The following is a 26937-nucleotide window of genomic DNA, read 5'->3' as shown; positions in this document are numbered from 1 at the left end:
GTGGCCAGATTTTAAAGTTTATTTTAAATTAATGCATTTTATTTGAAATTAAATGTAGATAACATTGAATATGACACATTTGGTACCCCAAAAATGTAAACACTAACTGGAAACTTGTTTTTGACAATAATTCAGTCATACTTAAATGTATAAATCACAACAGATTTAAACAAGAATCTTAGACCTTCCCCCCCCCACACAGATTAAGTCTTAACTTTCATATTTTAAATAAAGTACATAATTTTATTTCTCCTCTGCACGTATGTTGAAAGTTGTGATTATGAATAAAGTGTGACCCGAGCTTTGGGATGCCCTGACATCATCCTGTAGGCAAGATGAACTGGTTCACTCAGGTTAGCCTTGATCGTGTAGATATGGGTTTTTCCACTGGTGGGACTGATGTTGTAGAAGCTCAGCCTGTGGGTCTTGAAGCTGAGCTTGATCTCCAGCCTGCGTGACACCGTGGTCCTCTTCAGTGGCACACTGTGACTCCGCTCAAAAGCAGTCAGCAGGTTATTGAACCACATGAGACACCAGGAGCTCTGGCTGCATTCCAGGGCAGATGGTAAGCCACTGCGCAGTAGCTTCCTGCCGTAACACATGCCGATGATCCACGGAGAGCCTTCCAGCTCCACCTCCCAGCAGTGCTCACCTTCTGAGAAGCTCTGGGTACTGAGGACCTGAAAGAAGCTGGTGAACCTCTGCGGGCAGGATGGGTAGGGCTGTTTTGCAGCACTGTAAGTGACAGTCTTCAAGTCTTCAGAGAGGAGGAGGTTAGGATGGGCTGTTTCCAGGTCAAAGGTCACCTCTGATGGGTTGAGCGTGTTCCGAAGGGAGCGCTGAATCTCTCCAAGTCTGTCTTTCAGCTCTCTGCTCATGTTGTCCAGCTTGGAACAAGCCTGCGTGGGGTTGACTTTTGCACCGACCAACTCTTCGTCTTCTCCCAGCGGCTTGGCCAGTAGATCCATGATGCTCGGCTGCAGACTTTCAAACTGGTCCCTGAATTCCCTCTCATCCTCTTCCGTGAGAAGAGATTCAGCTGTGAGCCCAGCATGCCTGAGCTGTTTCACCAGCTCAGACGTCTGAATAACACGAGCGCGTACGAGAGCCTCACCTGGACCCAACTCCTCCTCTATCATCTGAGTCACCTTCTCAGCAAAGTCCTGAACCAAGTCTTTGATCTGCGCCAAACGTTTAGACGTGGTCTCTCTCAACTGGGAGTTAGCCGTGGCCACTCCACTTTCCCATTCCTCTTGTTTCCTCAGGACACCTTCTGCCGACTCTAACTTGAGGTTTAGCTCCGTGACCTGAGATGCCAGTTTAAACTTGGGCTCATTCATTTCTCTCTTTTGGCCATTTCCCTCATCCAGATGAAACGGGTGCTCTTCAGACCCCGATCCAATTCTAAAGCCCTGCTTTGCCTTGCATCCATCGCCTCCCTCTCCACTCTGTCCAGCTGTTTCCACATCCTGCTGATGTTTAGTTTCTGATTCGTTGTGATTCTTCTTGACATCAGGAGGTTCTCCAGCTAAGGCTTTCCCTGCACTGGCTTTGTAGGTCTCCACGATGCTGCGCATTTTGAAACTCTTCACCGGGTCTGTGGCCCTGTGGTACTCAGCCTGACATTCTGGGCAGCTGTATCGGTCTACACCTTCTCCCATGGTCTCAAGGCACCCAAAGCAGTAGATGTGACCACAGGGGAGAGAAGCAGGCTCAGAGAACAGCTGGAGGCATATGGGGCATGTCAGCTCCAGCTCCAAGGCTTCAGAATGAGCCTCTGTAGAAATGTTTGCTTTGTCCTCATATAAAGACATGGTAGGTGCTGGAAACCTGCTGAAACACAAAACAAATGAGACTTGAACATCAACAGGGATTAAGCAGACCTTGTATTGACTATATTTACCTTTTTAGTGAATAATTCCTGCTTTTTTTATTTTATTTTATTTTTATTCAAAACATGCTTCACCGTGGAGAAATGAAAATCTAAAGAAACTAAAGAGAAATTGCAGGGTTGCAGAGCGGAGATGGAGAAAGAACAAAACAACTATAAATCATCAAATATATACAGAGCTGATTAAATCATATAATAACGCAGTGAGAAATTCAAGACATGCATACCTTTCCAAACTCATTCTAGACAATAAACACAATTCCAGAATACTTTTTTCCACCATAAACAACATTTTAAACCGTACCTCCATTCACCTCAGAAAACACCCTCAAATGTACTCTGTGAGGAGTTTGCAGCCCACTTCAGAGGGAAGGTAGACACCATCAGAAGGAATATTTTATCCTCCATAAGTAATAAGGTCTTAGATCAATCTGAATGTGTGTCTATACCAGAGGAAACACTGGACAGCTTTGTCCTGGTAGAAGCTGAGACTCTTGATAAAGTTTTCTCCTCAGTGAGACCCACCGCATGTGTTCTGGACCCAATTCCAACTTCGTTCTTTAAACAATTTTATGGATCTTCTAGTGATGAGATTTTAACCCTGATGAATTGCTCCCTTCAGACAGGGGTCTTTCCTGCTGCCTTTAAAAGGGCGGTGGTGAGGCCCCTGTTGAAGAAGAGCAATTTAGATTTGAATGAATTAAACAATTATCGACCGATATCTAACTTACCATTTTTAAGCAAAATTTTAGAAAAGTTGGTTTTAAATCAACTAAATGATTTTATAAACACTCATAATGTCCTAGAGAAATTTCAGTCTGGTTTTAGGGTGAACCACAGCATCGAGACAACTCTTCTGAAGATTTTAAATGATTTTAGAGTAAATTATGATAAACGGAAGTTGACAGTGTTGGTTCTACTGGGTCTAAGTGCTGCCTTCGATACGGTAGACCACACTATTGTTTTAACTCGTTTAACACAGATCGGCCTCTCTGGTGCTGTACATAGATGGTTCACATCCTACCTCACAGACAGGACTTTCATGGTGAGTTTGGAAACCTGTTCCTCTAGGGTCCATGGGATTACATGTGGTGTGCCCCAGGGTTCAATTTTAGGCCCAGTGCTTTTTAATCTTTATATGCTCCCTCTTGGCGGTGTCATCAGGAGACACGGGGTTAACTTTCACAGTTATGCTGATGATACACAGTTGTACATCTCCATGTCTCCTGATGACTCTTGGTCATTGGATGCACTTTTTAACTGTATTTTAGACATTAAATCCTGGATGGCAGAGAACTTTCTCCAGCTCAACCAGGACAAAACTGAAGTTTTAGTCATTGGTCCTGAGGCCCAGAGAGAGAAGCTTTTACCGAAATTACAATCTCTGTCCTTTAATCCATCTGAACAAGTGAAAAACCTGGGTGTGATTTTTGACTCTGAGCTGACTTTTATCCCGCACATTAAAAATATCACAAAAATGGGTTTTTATCATCTAAAGAACATCGCCAGAGTCCGCCCCATTCTCTCTCGGGCCAATACGGAGATGCTGATGCATGCTTTTATCACCAGTAGGATAGACTACTGTAATGCCCTGCTTTCTGGTCTTCCTAAAAAGAGCATCTCAGGCTTACAACTTCTACAAAATTCGGCAGCACGTGTCCTGATGAAGACCAGGAGGCGGGAGCACATTACACCAGTATTAGAATCATTGCATTGGCTCCCCGTATGTTTCAGGATCAATTTTAAGGTTCGTCTAATGGTTTTTAAGTGCCTTAATGGTCCTGGGCCTTCTTATATCTCAGAACTGTTTTTACCATATGAACCCTCACGGCCTCTGAACTCCTCTGGCAGGCGTCTCCTGGTCATCCCTAAAGTCAGGGCACACACTCACGGCAAGGCGTCCTTCCAGTGTTATGGCCCTCGCCTCTGGAACGAGCTGCCAGAGGACCTCAGGGCCGCAGAGAACGTTCATGTTTTTGTAAAGCACTTTGAGTAGCACTTTGTTTGAAAAGCGCTTTATAAATAAATCTGACTGATTGATTTTTATTTGGGTTTTGAATTGTTCGTGTGTTGGATTTGTCGTTTACTGTGATCTAGCTGCTGTTGTAAAGAAAGTCTGATAAGAAAATACTACTTTTTAAAAGTGTTTTGTCAAGAAAATAGGTCAGAATAACAAATTTGGAAAGTGTAATTGGAATTTTAGATTTGCTTTTTTTAATCCAGCTGTGACAGAGAAAATATCCAAGAGCTCAGTATCAAAAAACATCATCATAATGACGAAGCACACACCACAAGGAGGCGTTGTTCCAAAACTTCAGTAAAGTTAGCAAGATATCCACAGATTCGACTTTTGCGGCTCAATACCTTCTGAACAGAGGGGTATTTAGAAAGATAGCATACCTCTTTGGTATCGCGGCAAGGTAGTGAACAAGCTACAACTTAGTTTCTTAGGAAAAAAAACGTTCTCTGTCGTGCTCTGCTCCCGACGCGTACATTGATCTCTATGGGCCGACGGAGCAAAACGAGCGCTCAGGGACCATCAGCAAATAATCACACCAGAAACGTTTGATGATAAACTATGTGAAAAAGTCCACAATTACACACTGCAGTGTGACCAAATTCACTAAATACAACACTGCACACACACACTGATCACACAACACTATTTAGTTTAATCCAGGTATACAGTTTAGATTTAGCGTGAAACTTTTAATAATATAAATTCCAAAAGTTCCTCCATTTGAAACTATAGTGACACCAAATTCACACAGAAAATCTGTCTGTGTCTGTATTTCATGAGGAAACATTTATGTAACAATGAAGGCTGAGGAGACATGTCAGCAATTAATTTAAGGTATTTAAACATATTCTCTTTAAATCTGAAATATTCTCGCTAATGTGGCAAATTATTTGTTTATCTTGCTTTTATTTTGAAATTACAATGGTTTTAAAATTAACAAAAATTAAGAGATGCATTTTTTTCTAAAAAGTACAGCAGGTACGTGTTGATCAGCATGCATGATTTTGTGTCAACAGAGTTTACCGTCTAGGAGCTATTAAAATTACAAAACTTTAAAAATTCACAAAAAATCTGAGAATTATTTCACCCCCAAAATAAAGGTTGTAGTATGTAGAGCAGAAAAGGTGTTGACCAGCGGGCATGATTTGGTGTCAACAGAGTTTACAGTGTGGGAGATATTGAAATTAGAACATTTGAAAAATTCACCAAAATTGAGAGAAGTGTTTTTTCCTAAAAGTAAAGGCTGTAGTATGTAGAGGAGCCAAGTATTGACCAGCACGCATGACTTTGTGCCAACAGAGTTTACAGTGTATGAGCAATTGAATTTAGAAAACTTTAAAAAAAATCGCAAAAAAATCAGAGAAGTATTTTTTCCTCAAGATTAATGTTGTAGTATGTAGAGCAGCTAAGTATTGACCAAAACGCATGATTTTGTGTCAACAGAGTTTACAGTGTAGGAGCTATTGAAATCTCTTAGTTTGAAAGACTTCACCAAAATCAGAGATGTACAAAAACATAAATAAATGGTGCAGACTGTAGATGATATAAGTGCTAATTATTTGGCATTATTTTTGTGTCAATAACATCTTCAATGTAGGAAACATAGATAATTATAAGGTATAAATAATAACTTTATCCAATAATAATGTGCTGTGTGATTTTGGTGTCAATACATTTTAAAATGGAGCAGATATCAAAATTAAAAAACTTTGAAACATTAAAATACAAAAAAAAAAAACGTGTTACTGGATTACAATACCACTGTAGGATGAACAACATGTGTGTAGTGTTATATTTTAACAATTTGGTGACACTGCAGTCAGTGTACAGGGGTTGTGTTCTTTAATATTTGATCGAGCTGTTTCTTGTTAGCCTATTTTCAGATGGTCCCTGAGCGCTCGCGGCAGGTTCGTGGTCTCATAGAGCACAATTTAGCTCGTCGGGAGCTGAGGACGGTGTTTTTTGAAAGAAACGAGGTTGTAGCTTGTTCACTACCTTGCCACGATACCAAAGAGGTATGTTATGTTTCTAAACACCCATCTACTCAGAAGGTATTAAGCCGCAAAAGTCGAATCTGTGAATATCTTGCTAACTTTACTGAAGTTGTTCACAAATCAGCTTTGACTCGTAATTTTACCAGTTGCATTACAGACCATGCACTGTGCAGGAGATAACTTGAGAAGATGGAAGATTGAAGAAAACGGAATTATTCTGCGTCATTTGGCCGTGCGTAAGCGTCATTCCCTTGATGGGTAAGTTTCGATTTCCGGGGAACGCGTGCCCAGACAGACGCACCTGAGTACAGGTTAACAACGCGTTTATAAAGCCGATCCATGTTGTAGAAAGTTCTGTTTCACTGCTTTCATCTGTTACACTTAATCGGTCTTTGCGCTTTTATGAAGTTCCCGCATCATGTTGTTTGGGCCATTTGGGCACGACGCACGTGAGCACTAAATTAACGCGTTTTGATTGATTACAAACAAAATAAATAAAATAAGAAGAAACTCTTACCTGCTGCCACAGGACTCTTGTGTTCACTCTTCCTGATTGAGGTAAAGTCAACAAGACGCACTGACGCAGATCTGCAACATCCCCCCCCCCCCCCCCCCCCCCAACAAGACGAGCCGCATGTTTCTACCTGACATCTGACAATCCTACATTTACAACTCAAGCTTTGCTGTGTTCTGATGAAACCTTTATTTTTGATGATGTCCTCACATTTCTTGCTTGACCGATACTAATAAAACTAAAGCGCGCGTACACACTCGCGCGCACCTCTGTAAAGATCAACATTTAAAAGTTTCTTTCTTTTTGAAGTACCTAACTAGACAAAAACTATAAAATATCCGTAAAACTACAGATATGTTTAAATATAAAGCTGAACATAATGCTTGGCTAGAAAAAGCTAATTGTTTTACATTGATTTAATGTTTATTTCTACGGTACCTTTAAATAAGGTTAGAATAAAACCCAGACCAACATTAGCGTTTATACACTTTTTTTTTAATCATCCTGGGTCGTTTCATATTCTTCTTTTGTAGACTTCCCTCATCTCCTCAATTAGAAAATAAAGGAAAATTCCTTTTTTTAATTATCTCAAAAATAACTTTATAATTTTGCTCCCAAACTAAACATCAGCCAAATAAAGACAGTTAAAATTCAGGCTGGGGCCTACCATTTATAGTTGTTTATTAGGAAAATGGGCTCATTTCAGGTAAAACAAACAAACAAACAAAAAAATACACCAAAAAAACAATGAATCTTTCTTTATTGCTATTAGAAAGAAGTGTATACATTCTAGAAACAAGTAAATAACAAATTTAAAACCAAACCAAATGTTATCGGAAATATTTTGTATTTTTTGACATTCGGTTTATGACATAAAAAATTATCAGCCTAGTGACAAAAAACATGAATAAATAATAAATAGAACCATAAAGACAAAGATCTAACAAAAAAATCACTTAAAAGTTCCTCTTTCACACCTGGAATAAAACTCACTGCTCGTTCATCCTCTTATATTTGGCGCCAGACTAACATGTTCAGTGTAGAATCATGTCATCAGATTCAGCAGTCTTTGTACAATAAAGGCGATATTGGCTGTATTTGCCTTCTAAAATTGAGTCAGCCTCTTTTCCACACCTCTAAATAATTTGCATTTAAGAGTTAAATGAGTTTAAGAACACTTGAATTTAAAAAACTAATGAGAACCAAGAGAAGCAAACTCATTTACTTAGTGCTGCTCATGGCCAAACAGCCCAAAAAACTATCTAAATACATGCTAATATGTCTTTAAACTACATTTAGTACATGGAGCTATAAATACCATTTCATAAAATGCACGCACGCACGCACACGCACACGCACACACACACACACACACCCACCCCTCTGATTCACTTATGAAGATGATTAAAGGCAGCCAGACTGGCTAAAATCTGCAAAGTCCTAATTTGTGTTTAAGTATGGAGCGTGTCTACAGCAGTGTGGTCATGTCCAGCTCTGGCAGAGGCTCCTTCCAGTAGGAGAAGCTGCTGAACTCAGGACAGACGAGCACAGAAGGAGCATTGCTCTCAGCAGAGCGCACGGGGAAGAAATGTTCCACTAACTCACTGAGGTGGCTGTACCTGCAAAACACACACACACACACTCGATGTGATGCGTGATTTCACGAACACATAAAATACACGATTACATCCTGATTGATAGCAAATGTTTTAATTTCTAGGACTAAAAATTGATACATTTTGTGTTATTTAGATCTGATTATTCATTGTCACATGAAGTTGGAGCATCAACTTGGGGTGTCAAACTCAAACTCACACGGGGCCGAAATGAAACTCTGGGACGGAGTCGAGGGCCAAACTTAATATTTTTGAAAAAGTGACGGCAAGTTTGCACATTTTCTTTATCAACATATATGCAATTTTGAACCTTTAAATTTGGAAACAAACTTATTTCTGCATTAACACTGAATGTGGAATAACCAAATGACACACGTGCAAGTCAGTTTTAAATAAAAGGCATCAGTGGTATTCATTACTTGTGGTATAATCAGCATTTTTTAAATCTATTCAGGATTTATGTTTTCTTGTTTATTCATTTTTCTTATTGTTTATTCTCCTTTTTTCTCCTGTAATAAGTGTCATCGCTGCTGTGACATCTAGCTTTCCCCACTGAGGAACAATAAAGGGATTTTCTATTCTATTCATCTATCTGCAGCCTTTCCACTTCCTGTTTACTGTAGGTTAAATCTTTTCTCACGGGCCAACAACAAAATAAAAATATCATTTTATCTTAAATGAAAATGCAACATCTCACCTGTTAACGTTCATGTTTTGGAGCAGAAAAAGAGCATAAAACCAACATATTTAAAGCTCAGTTTTCCTCCACTGGTTTACTGTGATGCTCACCTGTTCCAGCCAGATACCTGCATCATGGGGTTGAGCTGAGCTGAGGAGGAGACTCCTGTTGTTTTGTTCATCTTCATCATCATAATGACAACATTAGATGACAACAGGTGCTCACATAGGTTTGTGCTGCTGAACATGTCTGAGCAACTTTACCACGTTGTTGTGTGTCGGGGAGGAAACACAACGACAGAGCGTGGTTTGAGCGTGTCACTGCTAGCTGGAGTTATATCAGCTCTGTCTGGACGTTAGCTGGAAAATTTTCTCTTTCAGTCGTGAACACATTACTGAGCGGCTAGAATCTCAGTTTCTGGGCTTCAACGTCAGAAAATAGCTGAGTGAACTTGGCGCTGAGTGAGAGGAGTGTAGTTTGTCCGAGACAGCGGAGCTGCAGACACCGGCAGCAGGCGTGGGAAAAAACACAAAGGAGGGGGCGCGTCGGCTCCGCGCTAACGCCACAAAGCATCATGGGAGTTGAAGTCTTTGCGGTAAAATCGGCCAGCGGGCCAGTTTTAATATATTTTTGATATTTATCTCGCGGGCCACATAAAAATGCTCCATGGGCCGCATCTGGCCCACAGGTCTTGTGTCTGACACAAGTGACTTATTCCTTTTAGACTCAAGTTATTGAGCTTTTTATGCTAATTATAAGTTAAAAAAAACATCCAGCTTTTCTTTGCAGGTGCTGTACTTACGTGGACTTGTTGCCTTTAGCCATCTCCTGGATGAGTTCTCCTTTTGGGTTGACAGTGAATATTCTGGCTTCAGAAACTCCGACCTGCTTGTAGGCATAAGCATCCTGAAAGGAGAGGCTGGTATTCAGAAGAGCGTCGCTGAAATCCACCCAGCTTTTTTGGAACATATGGAATACTCTTTATTTCTCTTACACCTTATATTTGGTCTAAATAGATTTTCCTAAGAATGCACTACAGGATGAGTCAGGCCAGAGTTTCCTAAGATAAATTAAAATCCTGTACAAGCGAGTTTATTCACTGCAAACGCATTCCATTTTGTTACCTAACAAGGTAATAAAAGCACTAAAAAGCAGGTTGAGTTTGTTTAAGTTAGAAGGAAGTCTCTGGTGGAATTAAGAGAATGCCCCGTAATCGGAAGGTTGCAAATTTGAGCCCGACTCAGTCTGTCGCTGGTGTTGTGTCCTTGGGCAAGACACGTATCCCACCTTGCCTGCCGAAGGTGGTTGGAGGGACCGGTGGAGCCTGTGTACGGACCAGGGCAGCTGTGGCTATAATGTAGCTCATCACCACCAGGGTGTGAATGTGTGTGAATGACTGATTGTGTTGTAAAGCACCTTGGGGGGTTCCAGGACTCTAGAAAGTGCTATATCAAATACATAATGTCGGAATATCAGCTGGTGGCTCTAAATGTGGCCAACCCCACATCTGGATCATTCCTTTCCTAGATGGCCAAACGTCTGTCCTTTAAACAGATGTGGCAATAACATGGTCTCGCCTTAGTAGGAGCCTTAGAAGCATTTAGTGCTTTGTAGAAATATAACCAAAAGCATCTTCTACATTTGTGTTAGAGAATACAATTACAGCTATTTCTAATTTAGCACCTGGGAATTCTGAATGTTCTACTTTGGCTCCTCCATTACCAGGAGCCATTTGGGGGCGGAGCTTACATTGGTCCTGTTGCCAAAGGCGGCGTAGAACGGTTGTCTGTGTGTGTTGAACAAATCTCTGATGTCACTCAGACAGGCGACCTTAAAAACCTCCGGCTTCTTTTCAATCACCTCTCTGAAGAGGACAGAAGAGTTCATCATCAAAAAGCACGTTAGACCAAAGGGAGAACGTTTAAAAGGAAACAAAACTCCTCAAATAAATCTCATCTAAAGCAACCTCAGAAGAACATTTGAATAGTTAGCCTTCAGCAGCCCTTTGGATCAAGTATTATTTTAACTTTTAGGTTCTGAAGCAGCCATTTAATGAAGAGGGTAGAAAGTTCACTTAGAAGAGGGCCGAAGGAATGGGTTAGAGGTTTTTTGTAACCTGTGGAGTGCTGAAAAGAGGCTGCTGGGAGCCAATAGGACGGGGCCTTTAGGAAGGACGATGCCCTGGTCGTTAACCCACTGCAGGTAGCCTTTAGTGATGGCGGCCATACCGATGGCCCTCGCTGAGCAATACAGGAACTTGTAGCCATTTCTGTAAATAAAATCATCAAAAACAATATAGGTCACATGACTCATTAAGCTCCTGAACTACTTTAAAGGTAATTTTAAAGCAACTTAATCCGATTTCTTATTTTTTTTCAAACGATGATTTTATCTGGTTTAAGTAGGAACATTTAAACGAATAGGAACACCACATACTGGTGTATTTTGTGGTACAGTTTTGCAATTCCCTTGTGTGTCCAGTCTTTTCCAAACTGTGGCAGAATATGACCCAAAGCATCAGACCTGCGGCAGACAGATTCATTCATTTATTTATTTTTATCTACCCAAAGTTAAATCAGGAGGTGTTAATCCATAAATAAACTAGTTTTACTTGGTAATGGTGCCATCGATGTCTGATATGATGACACGGTCGTTCCAGCTCCACAGGTAGATGGCAGCCTCACAGCGACAGGTGCCCTGATACTGCGTGGTCACACTAAACACCACTTTATTGGCTCCTTCGTGCAGATTTAGACTCTCCTGGTAAAGACGGAAAACAGTGAAGTGCATGCATACGTGTTCTGGGGACAGATTTACTCTGACCTCTCACGATCTGTTTAGAAGTCAGACGTAGAGATTTGCGGTAAAGCTGGCTGATGGTCTGAGTCACGGCGACGGTTTCTGTGGAAAGGCTGTGAGGAATGACCGCTTTTCGGCCGAGTCCTGCTGCCTCATCGCTGTAAACGTCGTCCAGCGTGGCTCTGGGGGGGAAGCGTCAGATTATACAAATACTTTGGGTTATTTTTCTCCCTCACAGGGAATTCTTATTGGTATGAAACGAACGTAAACGTTTTCCTTCCACTTATTTCAGTAACAGTAAAAGAAAACCATACAAAGGCACTAAAGCCTGATTTATGCTTCTCCGTCTGCGTCAGCGCGGAGACACGCAACGCCATTATCCGTCCTTGCGTAGGGCACGCAAGTACGTACGGAGTCGAGCCCACTTTTTTAAACATCCGTCGAACGAGACTGATACGCAAGCTTGTGATTGGTCAGAATACCGCTGCTGTTTACAGCGCCGCCATTGCAAAGAGAGCCGAGGATAACTAGCGGCAGACACGGAGAAGCTTGAAGAATACCTCGTGAAAAAACTCTAAAAATATGAACGTTTAATTCTCCCGTGACTGGAGGAGTGAAAAGATGCGCAGCAAGCATTTTATTTGTGGATGGAAATGACAGGAAACGTGGGTTTAGAGGTGGGGAGCGCATGAAGAGGTGGGAGAATGAGAGACAAATACGTCCGTGTTAAAAGTCTCTTATATACACAAAAAACACAATATAAACACACGATCTTGGACCGATACATGACAGGATACCACAGAACAGCGCTACGCCCTCTGTTGTCCTGCGGGGGAATTGCTTTGCAACACTCTCCAGGAGACGGAGAAGTATGAGAGCAAAACGCTTCCGTCAATCCGTGCGTGTCTGTCCCTTGCGGAGCTGACGGAGAAGCATAAACCAGGCTTAAGTGGAACAGCAGGACTTCCTGTAATCGTCCCAACTAAACACAGCACGGCACCTTTAACTAAACTGTCGGGTAATGAGGTGACTCACGTAACAGTGGAGGAAACACTGGCTAGGGCTTCTTCTGGCTCCTCTTTTGAGAGTTTTTGCTACAAAAAGAAAGAGAGGAGTTGTCATCAGCACTTAAAACAGTCTGTTACTTTGATTGCTCTACTAGCCATGCCACACCCGGACAGGTGATTACTGTTGCCAGAACATGCAGGTTCAAACACGCAACACTTCCTTCCTTCACCACCTGAGGATCAGCAGCTACCTGGTTGCTTTCCGAGTCTCTTCGTCTCCAGGAGAACCACCAGCGTCCGGACCTTTTGGACATCTTGTCCTTCACCAGGCGTTCTACTGTACTCTGTGTGACAGGGAGAATTAAAGAAGTTTAACGTTCTTTAAAACGTCATTTGAAAAAATAACTCAGCACACAGCTCATTGTTTTGTAATTATAATTTAGATCTTAAGAAAAAATACCTTAGGTAGGTTTTTCTGGAAAGCGGTCATCGACAAGATCATGGGAGCGGCCACTGCCCAGTTGTAATAGCTGCGATGAGTTAGAATGGACTGACTAATAAACTCAGATTTAAACTAAAAGTTTTCAAGAGAGCATTTGTGATTGAATGGTGGTTTTCTGAATAAACAATAAATGTTCCTAAATCGTACTTAGAATTGATGCAAATGACGAGACTTGGATCCTCCATGATTCCTGGATTGGAGACAAAATCCTGGTACGTCACGAGGTGCTCCTTAAACGTTTCTGGAAGTTTAAGAAGGAACAGAAAAGCGCTGAATTCAGCAATAAACGAGTTCATACCGAGTTACAAATTACACAGAGGCTTCCGGGGATCCCAGTGAGAGCAGGGGGTGTCTATTTTGCACTGGCCCCCAAAATGCCTTGAAACGGCCCTGGATGTGGGACTGAGTTTTGAAGGTGATCTAAACTGTATCAAATATATTAATATTGTACTTATAAATTATTGCTTCATAAAGGTAAAAATGTGCAGTAGGAGAAGTCTACCTTCATTTTAATTTTTAAGAACTTTGTTTTGTTTGCTTGTTTTTTATTTGACTGATTTACTATCCTATCTGTCTCATCTTCCTGCATTTAATCTCAGTCTTCCAAAAACACCTCTGCCCGACTTGAACTAAGCAGCCCAGACCAGATGGATCTACCGACTGCAAAATCAGGAGCACGGGTGATGAGCTCCGCAGCTGCGGTACGAATAAGACAAAAAGTGCCAGAGAACATGAGCGGACATGAGCGATGGTGTTTACCTATATGGTTTTGGTGGCACCACTTTGAGAATGTAACTGTGGCCGTGCGCAGGGCGCAGCTACCTGGAGCGCATCATCAACCAGCGCTCTGCCACTCTCCGTGTGCTCCACTCAAAAGAATCCCTGCTACGTTGAGAATTCGTATATGTAATGTAATATAGGTAGAAACAAGATCGGGCTTTTTTCGGGTTCCCCTGTGTGTGTACACTTGGGGCTTCTGGGGGAGCCCGTCACCCCTTCAGTTGAGCTGTGCTCCCCTTAGCTCTCCTGGTTCATACCTTTAGTGATCTGGCTGGTGTCTCCCTCCTTCCCACAGAGGGACATGCTGATGTCAATGTTGTAGCAGGTGGAATCGGACAGGTATTCGGTGCCGCTGTCCATCGCTGCGCTGCCCACCGACTGAGGAGACTGGCTGCCCGAGCCAGAGCACAGATCCGCACCCTGGTGGAGCGCTGCCTCTCTGCAATCACAACAAACCATCTAAGTTCAACTTTATTCACCTCAGAGACACTGGAGTTATTTATCCTTATGGGACTTTCTGAGCTCATGTCACAAGAAGAGATTTTTACTGCAGCCTGTGTTTTGTTAGAAGGTGAATTCTTACGCTTTGGGGAAATAAAGAGCAGCCACCTCAGGCTCCAGTGTGGTCAGATCATCCAGGTAAATGTCCGTGGGTCCTAGATGCTGGTTTCGTTTACCTGCATCCATTTCAGCCATGTAAATAAAGACCCAAGAACATTTCTCAATATTCAACCAGAAGCTAGTAAAGAATACATCGAATAAATAGTAAACATAAAGCAATGCTTGACCTTTTTTCTTGTCCTGTTGTCTGGAGGATGCATCAGCGGAGGTTGCTGAGCTGACTCCAGTGTCTCTCCCTTCGGTCTGCGCAGGATGTTTCTCAGAGGGTGGACCTCCTGCTGGACTGTCCTCGTCCCTTTCCTCTGAACAGTGATCAGTGTCGCCTTCACAAACAGGAGGATCGTTAGTAGACCCCCAGTCCTGATGTAGCAAACCCTTCTGATCTGACAGATCCCTACCTGTCTCTAGGACTCTGTGGTCACCGTTTTCTTGTACGACCCGTTTAGGATCAGTGTTTGGTTTGGTTTCAGTGTTCACACTGTTATCATTTCTCTGGCTAACTGAATCAATCACAGAACAAACATGCTCAGTAGTGTTGCTTAAATTAGGAGACAAGTCTCTTTTCTCCTCCTGTCCCCGAATATATTCAAGTGACTCAAATGAATCCAAGTCCCCGGATGAGACACAAGACAGGAAAAGGTCCCTTTGGGTAGAAAGGCCACCACGAGAGTTCTTCTCCCAGGAGAAGGCACTGGTTCGGATGGAGAGGTTGTCCAACGTCCTCGGCTGTGGTTTCACAACAGTTACGCTTCCCGCCCGTCCACAGCTGATCGCAGAGTCACAGTCCAAGTCAAAGGATTCCTGCCTCTCAATGGTGCGGAAATGAGAAACGCCTGCAGGAGGAATGACCTGCAGGTCTGCTGGAGTCTTCTCTGGCTGACGAAGCTGTGAGAACAAGGACAGACCATCACTATAGAGCACAGATAGGCTCTAAAAATCACTCGCGGGTCTCCCAGTGTGATCGTACCTGAGGAAAGCCCCCCCAGTTCCACTGCATCTGAGGCCCAGAGGACTCCGGGGATTTAAGCAGAAGCTCAGAGTCACTTTTAGGGGAATCGGGGCGGCTGTAGAACACGCTGCTGAGGAGGTGGCACGCACAAACGCGCGCACACAATCAGCTCAGAATGAAAACAAATACGGTACTTTATTTTAACCAAACATGGATCATTTCTTACTTTTCTGTGGGCGACTGCTCTCCATCAGAATATGGATGAGCATCTTTGGTCTGTGCAGCGCCTGGCTCCTCAGACATTGAGTAATACACTGATTTACTTTAAAATGCAAACACAGAAAGAACTTTTCAACTTTAACTCCAAAACAGTGGGGGAAAAAAACAATCACTTCCTATTTAAGGGTGCATTTAAAGTTAGATAACGGAGTTAATACATGACTCTTACCTAAAATAAATACAAGATTACTGGAAATATTTAAAGATTAACAGCCTATTAATAATTATTTCACCTTTCTCAAAAAGAAGATCTGACCTGATTTGCAGCACTGTGGACAGCTCCTCTGATCCGGGACTGTCCCACAGAGCCAGATCAGCTTCTCTCTCACTCTCCTTCTCTCTCTCCTCAGACGAGGAGCTGACCTCCTCCCTCAGGTGGGGATCCGAACGCACACGTTTACGCCGACGCTTCTTCCTGCGGGCGCCAGATCCGGTCCCTAGGAGCCCCTCTGGTGTCTCCTCAACTTTCTCAGGGGCCTCTTGAGGAATCGGGGAGGTGCACAGATATGCTGGGACCTGACAGAGGAGAATGCACAACAAACAGAAACATGCAAAAAGAAACCGTTAAGGCATAACATCTGACTTTTAACAAGTTTTGTCCAGCTTACCTCCATATTTTCATTTTGCTCCACAAAAAAAGCCTCTCCATTGTCTCCAAGCTTCATGTGCAGGTCGACCGGCTCTCCGTTGATCTCAATGTCCACCTAAAAATCAGTGTTTGATTTACTAGATGTAGAAAAAAGCACAAAAGTGTTAAATAAGATGGAAACACTGACAACTTTCTCCCTGGAACGCAGCACGCCGAGTTTCCCAAAGCGGACATGAAAGGGGGAGCACTGGAAAGACCCGTCGGGCTGCCGCACCACGATGACGTCGATCCCTCCGGTGAGAGTGGCGGGGTTAAGGCCGCGGTACAGCTCCTTTACCGTCACGAACACGGTCTCTGCCAGCTGGCCCACAATATTCATGGTTTGGGACTAGAAAAAAAAAGATGTTAAATTAAGAAAAAAAAAAGCGAGAAACGTTTTTTAACCTCAATTTTCCCCACCGAAGTACAAAATGTATGTTAGCTGAAAGGACTTTAGAATAAAACAGGTGTGTAATAAAGCATATTATGGCTTTAAAGAATACAAAGTACTTCCCAGGTGTTGAGTTGAAGTAGGTTTAATTGTGTTGCTTGTTAATAAAAAGATTCAAATATTGGCAGAAGCGTCCAACCTTTTCTACCAAAGTTATGTCCAAAACAGGACGTCTTCATGTCTGACTGAGAAGCTTCCAGAGGTCTGAGTGAATCATACCGACCTTTGGAATAAGATGTTGAATGATTAAAGGGCTAAAGGTCAACTAGAAGAGAATCAGATGAGATCTATTGAACAGTTCTGCATGTTTGATACTGCAGGACATAAAAAAAGGCACAGTACTTTAGGTTTATCCTGGTGAAGAGGGTGAAGTTCTAGTGTACACAGACATCATGTAAACTAACTGTTTACATTTAGGGAGTGGAAAGCTAGTCTGTTTTAAAAGCATTTGCATGACATAGGTTTTTAGGGCTGGCTGGACCACAGGCCGCTCCAGAAAGTAGAGCGAGATCAACAGTTTGCTTCTGAAGGGCGTAGAAACTGAACCTGCTGGCTTATGTGTGGATTCATGTTAACACTCAACAGCTGTGACATTAAACAGTTTATTTTGAGTGACACAAACCAGATGAGGAATACTAGTCCTCCCAAGATCCATCAAATTCTCTAAATGTCGAGTTTACCTAAATTACCCCCCGCATCAGCAGCTTTTGTGCAGATTCCACCTAATTGGTGTCAAGTCTTACCCAGAGAGATGGAGGCAGATGTCCCCTCCTGACCACGGCGCGTTGCCCTGACCGCCTCTCTGCCATCAGCAACACTGCAAAGGGGTTTCTAACCCTACTAACTCACAAACTCTCTCTTGAATTGGCACCTCCATGTTCACCTGAGGGGAACCTCACAACTCCGTTCCCTAAAACGCTACGCCTCTGAAATCTGTATCAAAGCTACATTTGTCTCCAGATGTCAGGTCGTATTTTTGTCAGCTATGACACCCTTTGAGGCAAAGTTCCAAGAGTTTACGATAACGATTGCAGATGACAGTTCTCTAGTCCTCTCTGCTCTGTGCTGGTGATCAAAATACAGTCATGTTTGAGAGCATCCTAGTATATTCAGTCACACACTGATGCATCCTCTATCTCACTCCAGCACATACACACCACCCTGCCACACTGAATCTATACTTCCCCTCTTTCAGGGCACATGACAGCCAGACTAGCAGTTTCTGAAAAGCTCGGACAGGCTTTTTAAACACACAGTTTCTGGTGATGACCACAGCTCTCTGGGTCATCAGAAATGAGGGGACTCTCCAGCAGCTTTGCTCCACCAGTGCTTGGACATCCAACATCATCCCACCTAATTTAGGAGGACGTCGAGCAAATAGCTTTAACATTTGGATGGATTTTACTGAAGTTACCTAAAACAGGAAAACTCTAGTAAATGGTAAGTATCTGTATCAAATCGGGAGATGTGAAGAACTGAATGTACTAGAGATATAAAGCAGCTCTGTCATCTGTTGTGAAATACTTGAGTGATATCTGATTCTAACTGCAAAGCTGTAAAAACTGTAGAAAGAAATTTTTACAGCTGAAAATGTAGTAAAGATGTGAGAATAACTTCCAAAATCACAAGTTTTTACTTCACTTCATGTAAAAAATGCAAAAGACCAAACTTTGTTTACCATTTTAACCCAACTTCACATCAAACTGTACGTTGTAATCACTCTTTTAATTCACTTTAGTGCTTTCTTCCCCCTGCATGTTTTAGACATTTTTCAGCTCTAGGAGCGCTAAACTTATAAAATTTTACCAATTAAAACTACTTTTTACTGATCTGAATCAGTTAAGTGTTCGTCAGGCATCATTTAGTGCATTCAGACTCAACGCAGCTCTCATTAGCCAGATCTGAATATTACAGAATACATTTCACAATAATTCCCAATGGGTGCTGATACCGAATAGGATTTAGCACAAGAACAAAACGCTGAATGAACGATAGCAACTTCCGCAACAGTTTAACGATACATTAAATTCAAATTATTTGTCCAGCTAATTAGGAACACCATTAAAACTCTTCTACTTACCAAACAGGTCAAGTTTAAGTTAGCAACTTTAGTTTAGCAGCGAGCTCAGCTAGTGATGATTCACCCTCGCCTACATGTAAAAACTTGTGAAACGAGCTGAGGGCTCAGGCACAAATAGCCGATAAAACTCCGACACCTTCATTCACTTAAAGACGAGACACCTCTTTCAATGTAAAAAAAAAGAAGCCCTTATTTGTTCCCACAAAAGTGAAAAAATCGGGACAAAACCCATTTTTGGGATGCTTTTTCAGTTATTTTTTTTGTGTAGTGCGCATGCGCGATAATCGGTCGATCACTCTAATAGGCCAATCAGAAACTGGGTCAAAACAAAGTCCCGCCTACAAAATGCAACGTAAACAGTTCTGAAACGCATGGGACTGTGGGGTAATTAAACACTTTAAATTATAGAGTACATTTTAGAAAGTCACGTTAAAGACAGCTTTTACATTCCTGCTGCTTTTGTTATGTTCACAGTTTCTGTTGTTATTCGATTTGCACTCATTCTTATTTAATTTGCAGTTTATTCATGTTGTCACTCTGCAAATATTACGCAGTATCGTTCAAAATGCGGTGTATAATATATTAAATTCAATCCTTCATTTAAACATAATATAATATAATATAATATAATATAATATAATATAATATAATATTGGAAAAAATACAATCTTTCCATATTATCCATCCGTTTTCCTCCGGGTTCAGGTCGCGGGGGCTGCAGCCAGCACATATGGGCCCTACATGGGCAAGCCGCATAGATCCCACCAGGGTTTGTCCACAGTTTCCATGGTGGCCCCACAGGGATTTGCCCACAAATATTCTAAACTCCCTGAAAACCCATGTAGAGCCCATTAAAATCTATATGGGCAAAGATTTCTCTGGATAAACCCTGATACCCATACAGCTTTTCTATAGGTTCCATATGGAACCTATAAGCAAGAGAGGCCTAAACTTCCCTCCCTCAGGGGGAATTTCAAGGCGTTCCCTAGTCAGATTAGATAACAAACATAGTCCCTCCAGCATGCCCTGGGTCTCCGTTCAGGTCTGTCAGGTGGACGTGCCTGGAAAACCTCATCAGGGAGGAGCCCAAGCCACCTCAACTGGCTCCTCTGGATGTGGAGGAGCAGCAGATTTACTTCAAGTCCCTCCATTATGACCTATGTACCTTCTCACCCTATATAATTCATTGTACATTATTTTGTTCTTTAGCATATTCTAGCATTTTTAGGCCATTTAATTTAAGTTTTAGAGCATACAGCATACCCACCCCCAAATAAAAACAAGATCGGCTAACAGGCAGAATTGTTATGCCCGTGATGAAACTTTCTATTTTACAGACTTGCAAGGATCTTTTCTTTTAGTGATACTTTTGAATTATCCAATGCTTAGCCTAGATGTATTTCCCTCTAAAATGTACTTTAATGTACGTATAGATAACAAAAACAAAAAACATTCAAGCAAAAATAAAATATTGTTATCTGCAACAATGGGTTCGGAAAATTCAAAGTGGTTGCCAATTTAGCCCAGCAGAGGGCGTCCCTGTCTTTTAAAAAATGTCAATAAACAGACACATTTCTTTTCTTTTAAATGTATCTTGTTTTTATTTTTGTCCCCAACATATCCTTGTTAAATATAAATGCTATTTTTTTTACAATAAACTCCATATTAATACGTCTCAAATAAAAGCACAAAACACGTTATATGTTTGTTCTTTTACTAAAAATAACAGAAAAGGTTGCAAGGACAAAAGGATCCATACATTTTACATGTTACTATTGTACACAGCGGGTGTTTAAAACCCAGATTTGTGATTAAAAATGTCAACTCGAACATTTTTTGGATGTGATATAAATAATCTAATATTCACTGAGCATGCACTGACCTAATTAGAAATGAATGAATAAATAAATAAATAAACCTGATCAGCAATTTGACAAATAAAAAAGCATTTCTGACAAAAAGTGTTTCTGACTGTAGTTTTTTTTATCTTATTTTATATAATATGTTTAAATACTATATAAATTTAGCGCTTAGAGGATGAAAAGAAGAAAAACAAACATTTCTTAGTTGCTTTTCAAATATTTTATCTGATCACAGCATCAGTGATGGCCAGCCTCACTGCCTATTTAAGGTTTGAGAAGGAAAACATGTTTAAACTTGCTCTGGATCTCCTCACAGCTTTCTCCCCTCCGTGCTTCCTCTGCACTCCACCATCCAGAGCCTCTGAAATGTTATGGCTCTTTTCTCTAAATAAGGCAGCCGTATCACAGTTCCTGTCATTTGGGCCTTTTCTCCAAACATCCAGAGCTGCGACTGTGGCATCAGCAGCAGCAGCAGCAGGAGCATGCACACTGTGCATTCCTTTGCCTTGTATGGACAAATGGCCTGTCCTGGGATGTCTCTATGGGACAGGCTGCTCTCCCTATTGGTTAGTTGAAGGAAGGAGGTGGGGCCCACTGGGGGGGAGTCTGATTCTTTAAGCAAACTTTCAGGAGGTTTCCTTTCCCACTCCTGTGACGGATCCAGACAAAAGGAGTTCGAAGGACTCCCCTGACATTTCTGCCTGAAGCCAAGGTGAGACTGCAAGCTCTTTTCATCACAAACTGACGATTCAGAGCGCCATAAAGCAAATTGCTGCTCGGTGTTGTGTTTTAGTGTTAATTCTGAGGAGAGGAAAAGAGTTGCAGCAGATTCTGGAGTTTTTTTTTCTCATTAGGAGAGACCTGGAGAGGAGATGTGCATGAACACACAAGCATGAATACTACGGCTGATTAATCTGAGGAATCTCTGAATACAGCTGAACCATTTAGTTCTTTCTATCTCTCTCTCTCTCACACACACACACACCTCTGATGATGTCTTACACTGGCAATTTGAGCTCACACTCATCTTCTTTCTGTTTGTTCTTGGAATTCCTGACCGTTGGACTTTGAGGCTTGACTCTTGCAGAGTTTAACATACAAGATCTAAAGTTGGAGGTGACAGCCAGACGTGTTTGTGTGTGTGTGTTTGTGTGTGTTGTTTGTGTGTGTTGTGTGTTCCATCCATCCCCCTGTAGATGAAAGGGCCTACTGTGTGGTGGCCAGGAAACAAATCCCATTGTCAGCTCAAGCCAAGCTGGGACTCGTCAGCCACTCTCACTCATGTTGCTGATGTCAAAATGAGTTATTCTCAGCTGTTTTCTCATTTGTTGCTGATTTAATTCATTTATTTGTTGCAAAAGGTTTAAACTGTTGTCAAAATGAGACTCACTGATTTGGATTTTGTGCACTTAAAAAAAATCTTAACATTATCACAACAAATCAATACACACACACACACACACACACACACACACACACACACACACACACACACACACACACACACACACACACACACACACACACACACACCCAACCAACCACAAAAGTGGAGCAAAAGTGTGTTGCCCAGAAAGGCAGGAGAGGAAAGCATTAATCAGATGGAGTTCCTGAAACTCTTGAGATGCAGTCAGATGTTTTGTTCCCAGCAACTCAGAGCCAACAAACGGAACACACCTTCAAAACCTCATGGCTTTTGGCACCAGGAGGAGGTGATGCAGCCAAACAGTAGGCACATCATAATAAAGATTGATGCAGCTGGCTTGTGTGATGACACAAGACATGAACTCTGTGTTTGCATCACTTTAAAACAAGATTGTTCTTCCTGCATCCAGATCTGTAGTGTTTTATACTTTAGAAGGAGAGTTGAGCTGTCTGTCAGGATCCTGAGCTGACATTTGCTTTTCTCTGCCTTTATGAGTCATACAAACAATTATAAATATGCGTTTCTCCTGAGCAATAAATAAACATCAGTGTTGCGGACGTTTTGAGGAGATGTGTGATAAACAAGTTAGCATGGAGCTATTTATGAAACGTGTTAACACAAGTATGGAAAATCACTGTAATAGGGTGAGAAATGGGGTTTCACATGTTAGATGTAGGATGTTACATATTAAACCACAATTTTAAACTACAAAAAAATAAGATTTAGCATAATAATAAGGAATGAAATGGCTAAAATAGTTTAACAGAATTATAAATTAAAGGGAGCCTTAAGTTTGATGAAAATATGAAAAGGAATGATTCTGTAATTGTTAGACATTTTTGGTGTTCTACATGGAAAAGAAAATGGCTCAACAGCATAAAACCTTCAGCAAATTGTCCAGGATTAGAAATGCATTTTTGATATTTAGGCTTTATTCAGTGCTAAATCCTTACAAACAAGTCCAGTTTTAATTCCATTTGGGGGAATAAAGTGTTTCTTTTGAGGCTGAGAATAAAAATGTATTTGAAGCATTCTTGTTAGAGTGAGGTTTTCAAACGTGCAGCTTCCACATCCTCCCAACTCCCATCAGGACATGATGTCATTCTTCTGTGTGGCCTTATTCACCTGCTCCTTCCCACACAAACCAATCAGCCCTCTGGGGTTCCACTAACACACACACACACGCACGCACGCAGAGGAGAGACAAAATCCTTGGAGATGTGAACATGATTGACGGGTCTAATCTGCACTAGAGACGTATCGTTGTCACACTCATCAGAGGGCATGACATTTATGGAGAAATAGATTCTCCAGGGGGGTTGACTGGAAAGATCCACCTGTAAGAGATGCTTATAAATATACAGAAATATGTGGAAACAGAAAATACTATTTTCTAACATCCAAAAAGCCTTCTTGAGACTTGACTTGGAAGGATCTTACAGCTAAATATATGGAAATCCTCCTTTTACAGCAGAGTGAATCACTGGCCTAGTTAAATCTTACCTGTTTTGTACGCAGGCACTCATCCAGCTGCCACCATGTCTAGCAAACGTGCCAAGGGAAAGACCACCAAGAAGAGGCCTCAGAGGGCCACCTCCAATGTCTTCGCCATGTTTGACCAGTCTCAGATCCAGGAGTTCAAGGAGGCGTTCAACATGATCGACCAGAACAGAGACGGCTTCATTGATAAGGAGGATCTGCACGACATGCTGGCTTCACTGGGTAAAAACCTAGACCTGAGCTTCCTAATCGTGTTCATGGTGGGGGTTTATTTATCACAGAAGAATGCATCTGATCAGCAGTTGGTGCAGCAGTCCCAAATTAAAAGGTCTACAAATGGAAATTATTAGTATAATCCAACCTGCTGCTTCTGGGTGATTTTATTAGTTTTATTGCCAGGGAAGCATACCATAAGCCCACGTTGCACACATAACAGTGTAGCTCCTTCTCAGGTAAGAACCCCTCTGATGAATACCTGGAGGGGATGATGAGCGAAGCGCCAGGGCCCATTAACTTCACCATGTTCCTCACTATGTTTGGAGAGCGACTCAACGGGACGGACCCCGAGGACGTCATCCGCAACGCCTTCGCCTGCTTTGACGAGGAAGGGTCAGGTAAATCCATCTCAAAATTGTGCACACAGATTATTTAGGAGCTGTTGATTTGTTGTAATTTGAGTGTTCTCCATTTCCAAAGGCGTGATCCACGAGGACCACTTGAGGGAGCTGCTGACTACCATGGGTGACCGCTTCACGGATGAAGAGGTGGACGAGCTATTCCGAGAGGCGCCCATCGACAAGAAGGGCAACTTCAACTATGCTGAGTTCACGCGCATCCTCAAACACGGCGCAAAGGATAAGGATGATGAGTAGTAGAGGGAGATCTAGACCCCATCCGGCCTCCTTTGTGCACACTGCACAACTCTATTACCAGTTCCTCTCGGAAGAATTCATTATCAGCTTATTTCCTTGTATTTTTGTATCATTTGAGATTAATGTGTTCATTAAAGGCAGATTCTTGGGATCCAAAGAATTACTCTGCTGTGCACAGCCTGTTTCTATCATCATGTGACAGCTCTAAGCCTGCTTGGCTTCCACCCAGACTGCAGTTTGTTATTCTAAGGGTCCGTATTTGGGCCTTTAGAGATGCATCAAACATCGGTGTGTGAAGGGACTGTTTGGACTTCCATTATCAGTGCTACATATCTGCCAGTTAGCTACCACACACACACAAGCACTGCAGTGATGCCCCTTCTGTGATCTCTATGCTTGTATGGTTTAAAAATGATTTTGACAATCAAAAGGGGTGATTGTTTCTTCCTCATAAAACAGAATATAATTGGCTGGCTAAATGAAACCTTGCTCTGGCAGCTGGTTGAGTTCAAGTTTTGAGGGATCAGATGTGTTGTTGAAGGAATTTTGTCTTAAAACTGCTCAGGCAAATAAAGTGTTTATATGCATCGTCATTGTACCGTCAGCTGGCCCACGTTCCATGTCTTCCACTGAATTCACGTTTACGCAAAGATTAAGACACTTTATCAGGAAGGGATGCAGACACAATGTGTGAGCAGTGCGCTGGAATCAGTTGAAACTTTTACAAGATTAAATATTTTCTATTTATGTATTTGTATAGGAGTTTCCTAAGGTGTGTCCAATAGATTTAGTATGTAAACGCCCTAAAAAGGATATTTTAAACATTTATAAAACTTATTGTGACAGAATGGAATGATTATGATTACGGGACAAAAAATATTTTCATAATAGGTGACACTCAAAAAATAAAAGTATTTTAAGATTTGAGGATTTGAACTTATTTCTTTATGAATAACTTCATGCTTCAAAATCCATTATTCCATCCTTGACTCTTCTCGTGTCCTAATCTCTCACAAGCAGAAGAGGTGAGGTAGGCTAACTAACATCTGAGACACAGAAAATCTAACAAATTTAAGTAAAAAACAACTAAATTGTATATTAATGGACGCATTTCTGGCACCTGCAACCAAGGGGCAAACTCCGCCTACCAAAGTGACGCCAACGCGGAAGTGATCAAAGTGCAGTTCCCTCCTCATCCACTAGGGGCTGGCTCTGTAATGAAGCAAGTTCCCACTGACTTCCATGTTTAAAATGTCCGCTTCACAGCAGAAATACACATGTTTACAGCGTGGTTTAAAAAACACTTTTAGGTTTAATAGGTCATGTTAACATCGTTAAAAACTGAGCTCGTGAATTTTTTGTAACGCTCCATTTAGATGTAATTAAAGCTTGAAATTATGACTAATTAGGGGTGTGTTCATTTGTTTGACATGTAGCAGATGAGCTCAGTGCTGGCGCTAGCGGCTTGCCTCCTGCTAGCTCCAGGGAAGGCCTCAGCCTCTCATGTCAAAAATGTTACAGCCTAGAAGGCAAAAGCGGAGTCGATCAACCACAGTTTCTGGCTAGAAGAGCCAGCCATCCCAAGCCCTTTTTACAAAACACACCATGCCGGCATATTGGTGTAATATTAACACAAAGGTGTGTCTTATTAATGCGCCAAGTCGGCATGGCGTTGAGCGAATTTAGCGGCACTTGCTAGGCAGTAATGTTGCGGTAATGATCTGTCCCATAAACAGCTATTGTGCCATGGCTCAACAGAGGGAGGTGTCATGATGATATGGGAAGTTAATGCCGAGCTCAGGCCAGCAAATATACTGAAAATGCAAGTAAACGCTGGCAATAAGTTTAGCTTTTTGAACAAAATCAACTGAGACGGCAAACTGACGCTCCATTAGCATCTCTCCGTTAGAGCTGAAGCTCAGACCACCAGAAACCGCATAGGGACTAATGGGGACAGACACCTTTAGAAGCAGCTTGCTAAAGAAAAACGTAACGATCGCAATTTCAATTGCATTAAAAAGCAAGTTATATCCAAGATAAATGGAAGTCCGCGGCATCGCAGAGACCACAACCATACCCCCTTTATGTCGCCATCGCCTATTTTTTTTTCTAAAAAGGACACAATTACGCCACGTTACCGCCACGGTCTGACCACTTATAAATGAGCTAAGGGTCCCTGATGCCACCACGGCGTTGTGGCAAATTTACGACATTTTTTGTAAAATAGGCTTCAGCTCAATTAGACTGTAGCTATATCGGCTCAGAGCTTGATTGGCATCAATCATCTGACCCCAACCCTTCTCCAGCCAGCCAGCCAGCCAGCCAGCCAGAGTCCAATGGAGCATGCCTAGACCAAACTTTGCAAAGCAAGAATTTGGTCTAGTTCACTAGGCTAGATCAGATGTCTACTCAGACCGGTGCAACACCCACATTAGTGCAGACGCGGCAGCACCAATCCGCCTATCTA

The 26937-nt window shown here is 42.0% G+C and overlaps 3 protein-coding genes across 9 annotated transcripts; 1 reads left to right on the top strand and 2 right to left on the bottom strand.

Annotated features, from left to right (window-relative positions):
- Nucleotide 1: 1 nt before the first annotated feature.
- trim107 (tripartite motif containing 107) lies at nt 2-6520 on the bottom strand. Of its 5 annotated transcripts, none has more exons than XM_054750804.2 (3): nt 6423-6520; nt 2417-2558; nt 2-1833 (listed from the first exon to the last, which is right to left on the bottom strand). In XM_054750804.2, exons 2-3 carry the CDS (start codon nt 2419-2421, stop codon nt 279-281), a joined length of 1560 nt encoding a protein of 519 aa, XP_054606779.2. In that variant the 5' UTR covers nt 2422-2558; nt 6423-6520; the 3' UTR covers nt 2-278. The 5 variants fall into 5 exon arrangements, with proteins under 5 accessions (XP_054606779.2, XP_054606781.2, XP_015814937.3 ...); XM_054750806.2 differs by having other exon boundaries at nt 2-1830; XM_015959451.3 differs by lacking the exon at nt 2417-2558 and having other exon boundaries at nt 6423-6515.
- Nucleotides 6521-7162: 642 nt separating this feature from the next.
- Nucleotides 7163-19075, bottom strand: zgc:123305. Of its 3 annotated transcripts, none has more exons than XM_015959456.3 (21): nt 18811-19075; nt 16428-16628; nt 16260-16355; nt 15908-16167; nt 15599-15694; nt 15391-15502; nt 14822-15308; nt 14591-14746; nt 14386-14479; nt 14060-14241; nt 13170-13263; nt 12981-13050; nt 12772-12864; nt 12549-12607; nt 11545-11695; nt 11326-11474; nt 11151-11237; nt 10831-10983; nt 10464-10578; nt 9517-9620; nt 7163-8038 (listed from the first exon to the last, which is right to left on the bottom strand). In XM_015959456.3, the coding sequence occupies exons 2-21, from the start codon at nt 16617-16619 to the stop codon at nt 7888-7890; spliced, it is 2901 nt and encodes a 966-aa protein (XP_015814942.3). In that variant the 5' UTR covers nt 16620-16628; nt 18811-19075; the 3' UTR covers nt 7163-7887. The 3 variants fall into 3 exon arrangements, with proteins under 3 accessions (XP_015814942.3, XP_015814943.3, XP_054606770.2); XM_015959457.3 differs by having other exon boundaries at nt 15391-15499; XM_054750795.2 differs by lacking the exon at nt 18811-19075 and adding an exon at nt 16870-17404.
- Nucleotides 19076-21241: 2166 nt separating this feature from the next.
- myl9b (myosin, light chain 9b, regulatory) lies at nt 21242-25074 on the top strand. The gene is made up of 4 exons (XM_015959458.3): nt 21242-21384; nt 23617-23820; nt 24051-24212; nt 24295-25074. The coding sequence occupies exons 2-4, from the start codon at nt 23637-23639 to the stop codon at nt 24468-24470; spliced, it is 522 nt and encodes a 173-aa protein (XP_015814944.1). The 5' UTR covers nt 21242-21384; nt 23617-23636; the 3' UTR covers nt 24471-25074.
- Nucleotides 25075-26937: the final 1863 nt, after the last annotated feature.

This window comes from Nothobranchius furzeri, chromosome 3 (genome assembly GCF_043380555.1).
Source record: "Nothobranchius furzeri strain GRZ-AD chromosome 3, NfurGRZ-RIMD1, whole genome shotgun sequence".
Classification (NCBI taxonomy): domain Eukaryota; kingdom Metazoa; phylum Chordata; class Actinopteri; order Cyprinodontiformes; family Nothobranchiidae; genus Nothobranchius; species Nothobranchius furzeri.
Note: the sequence above shows the minus strand (reverse complement) of the source record. Positions and strands in the feature narration are given on the sequence as shown.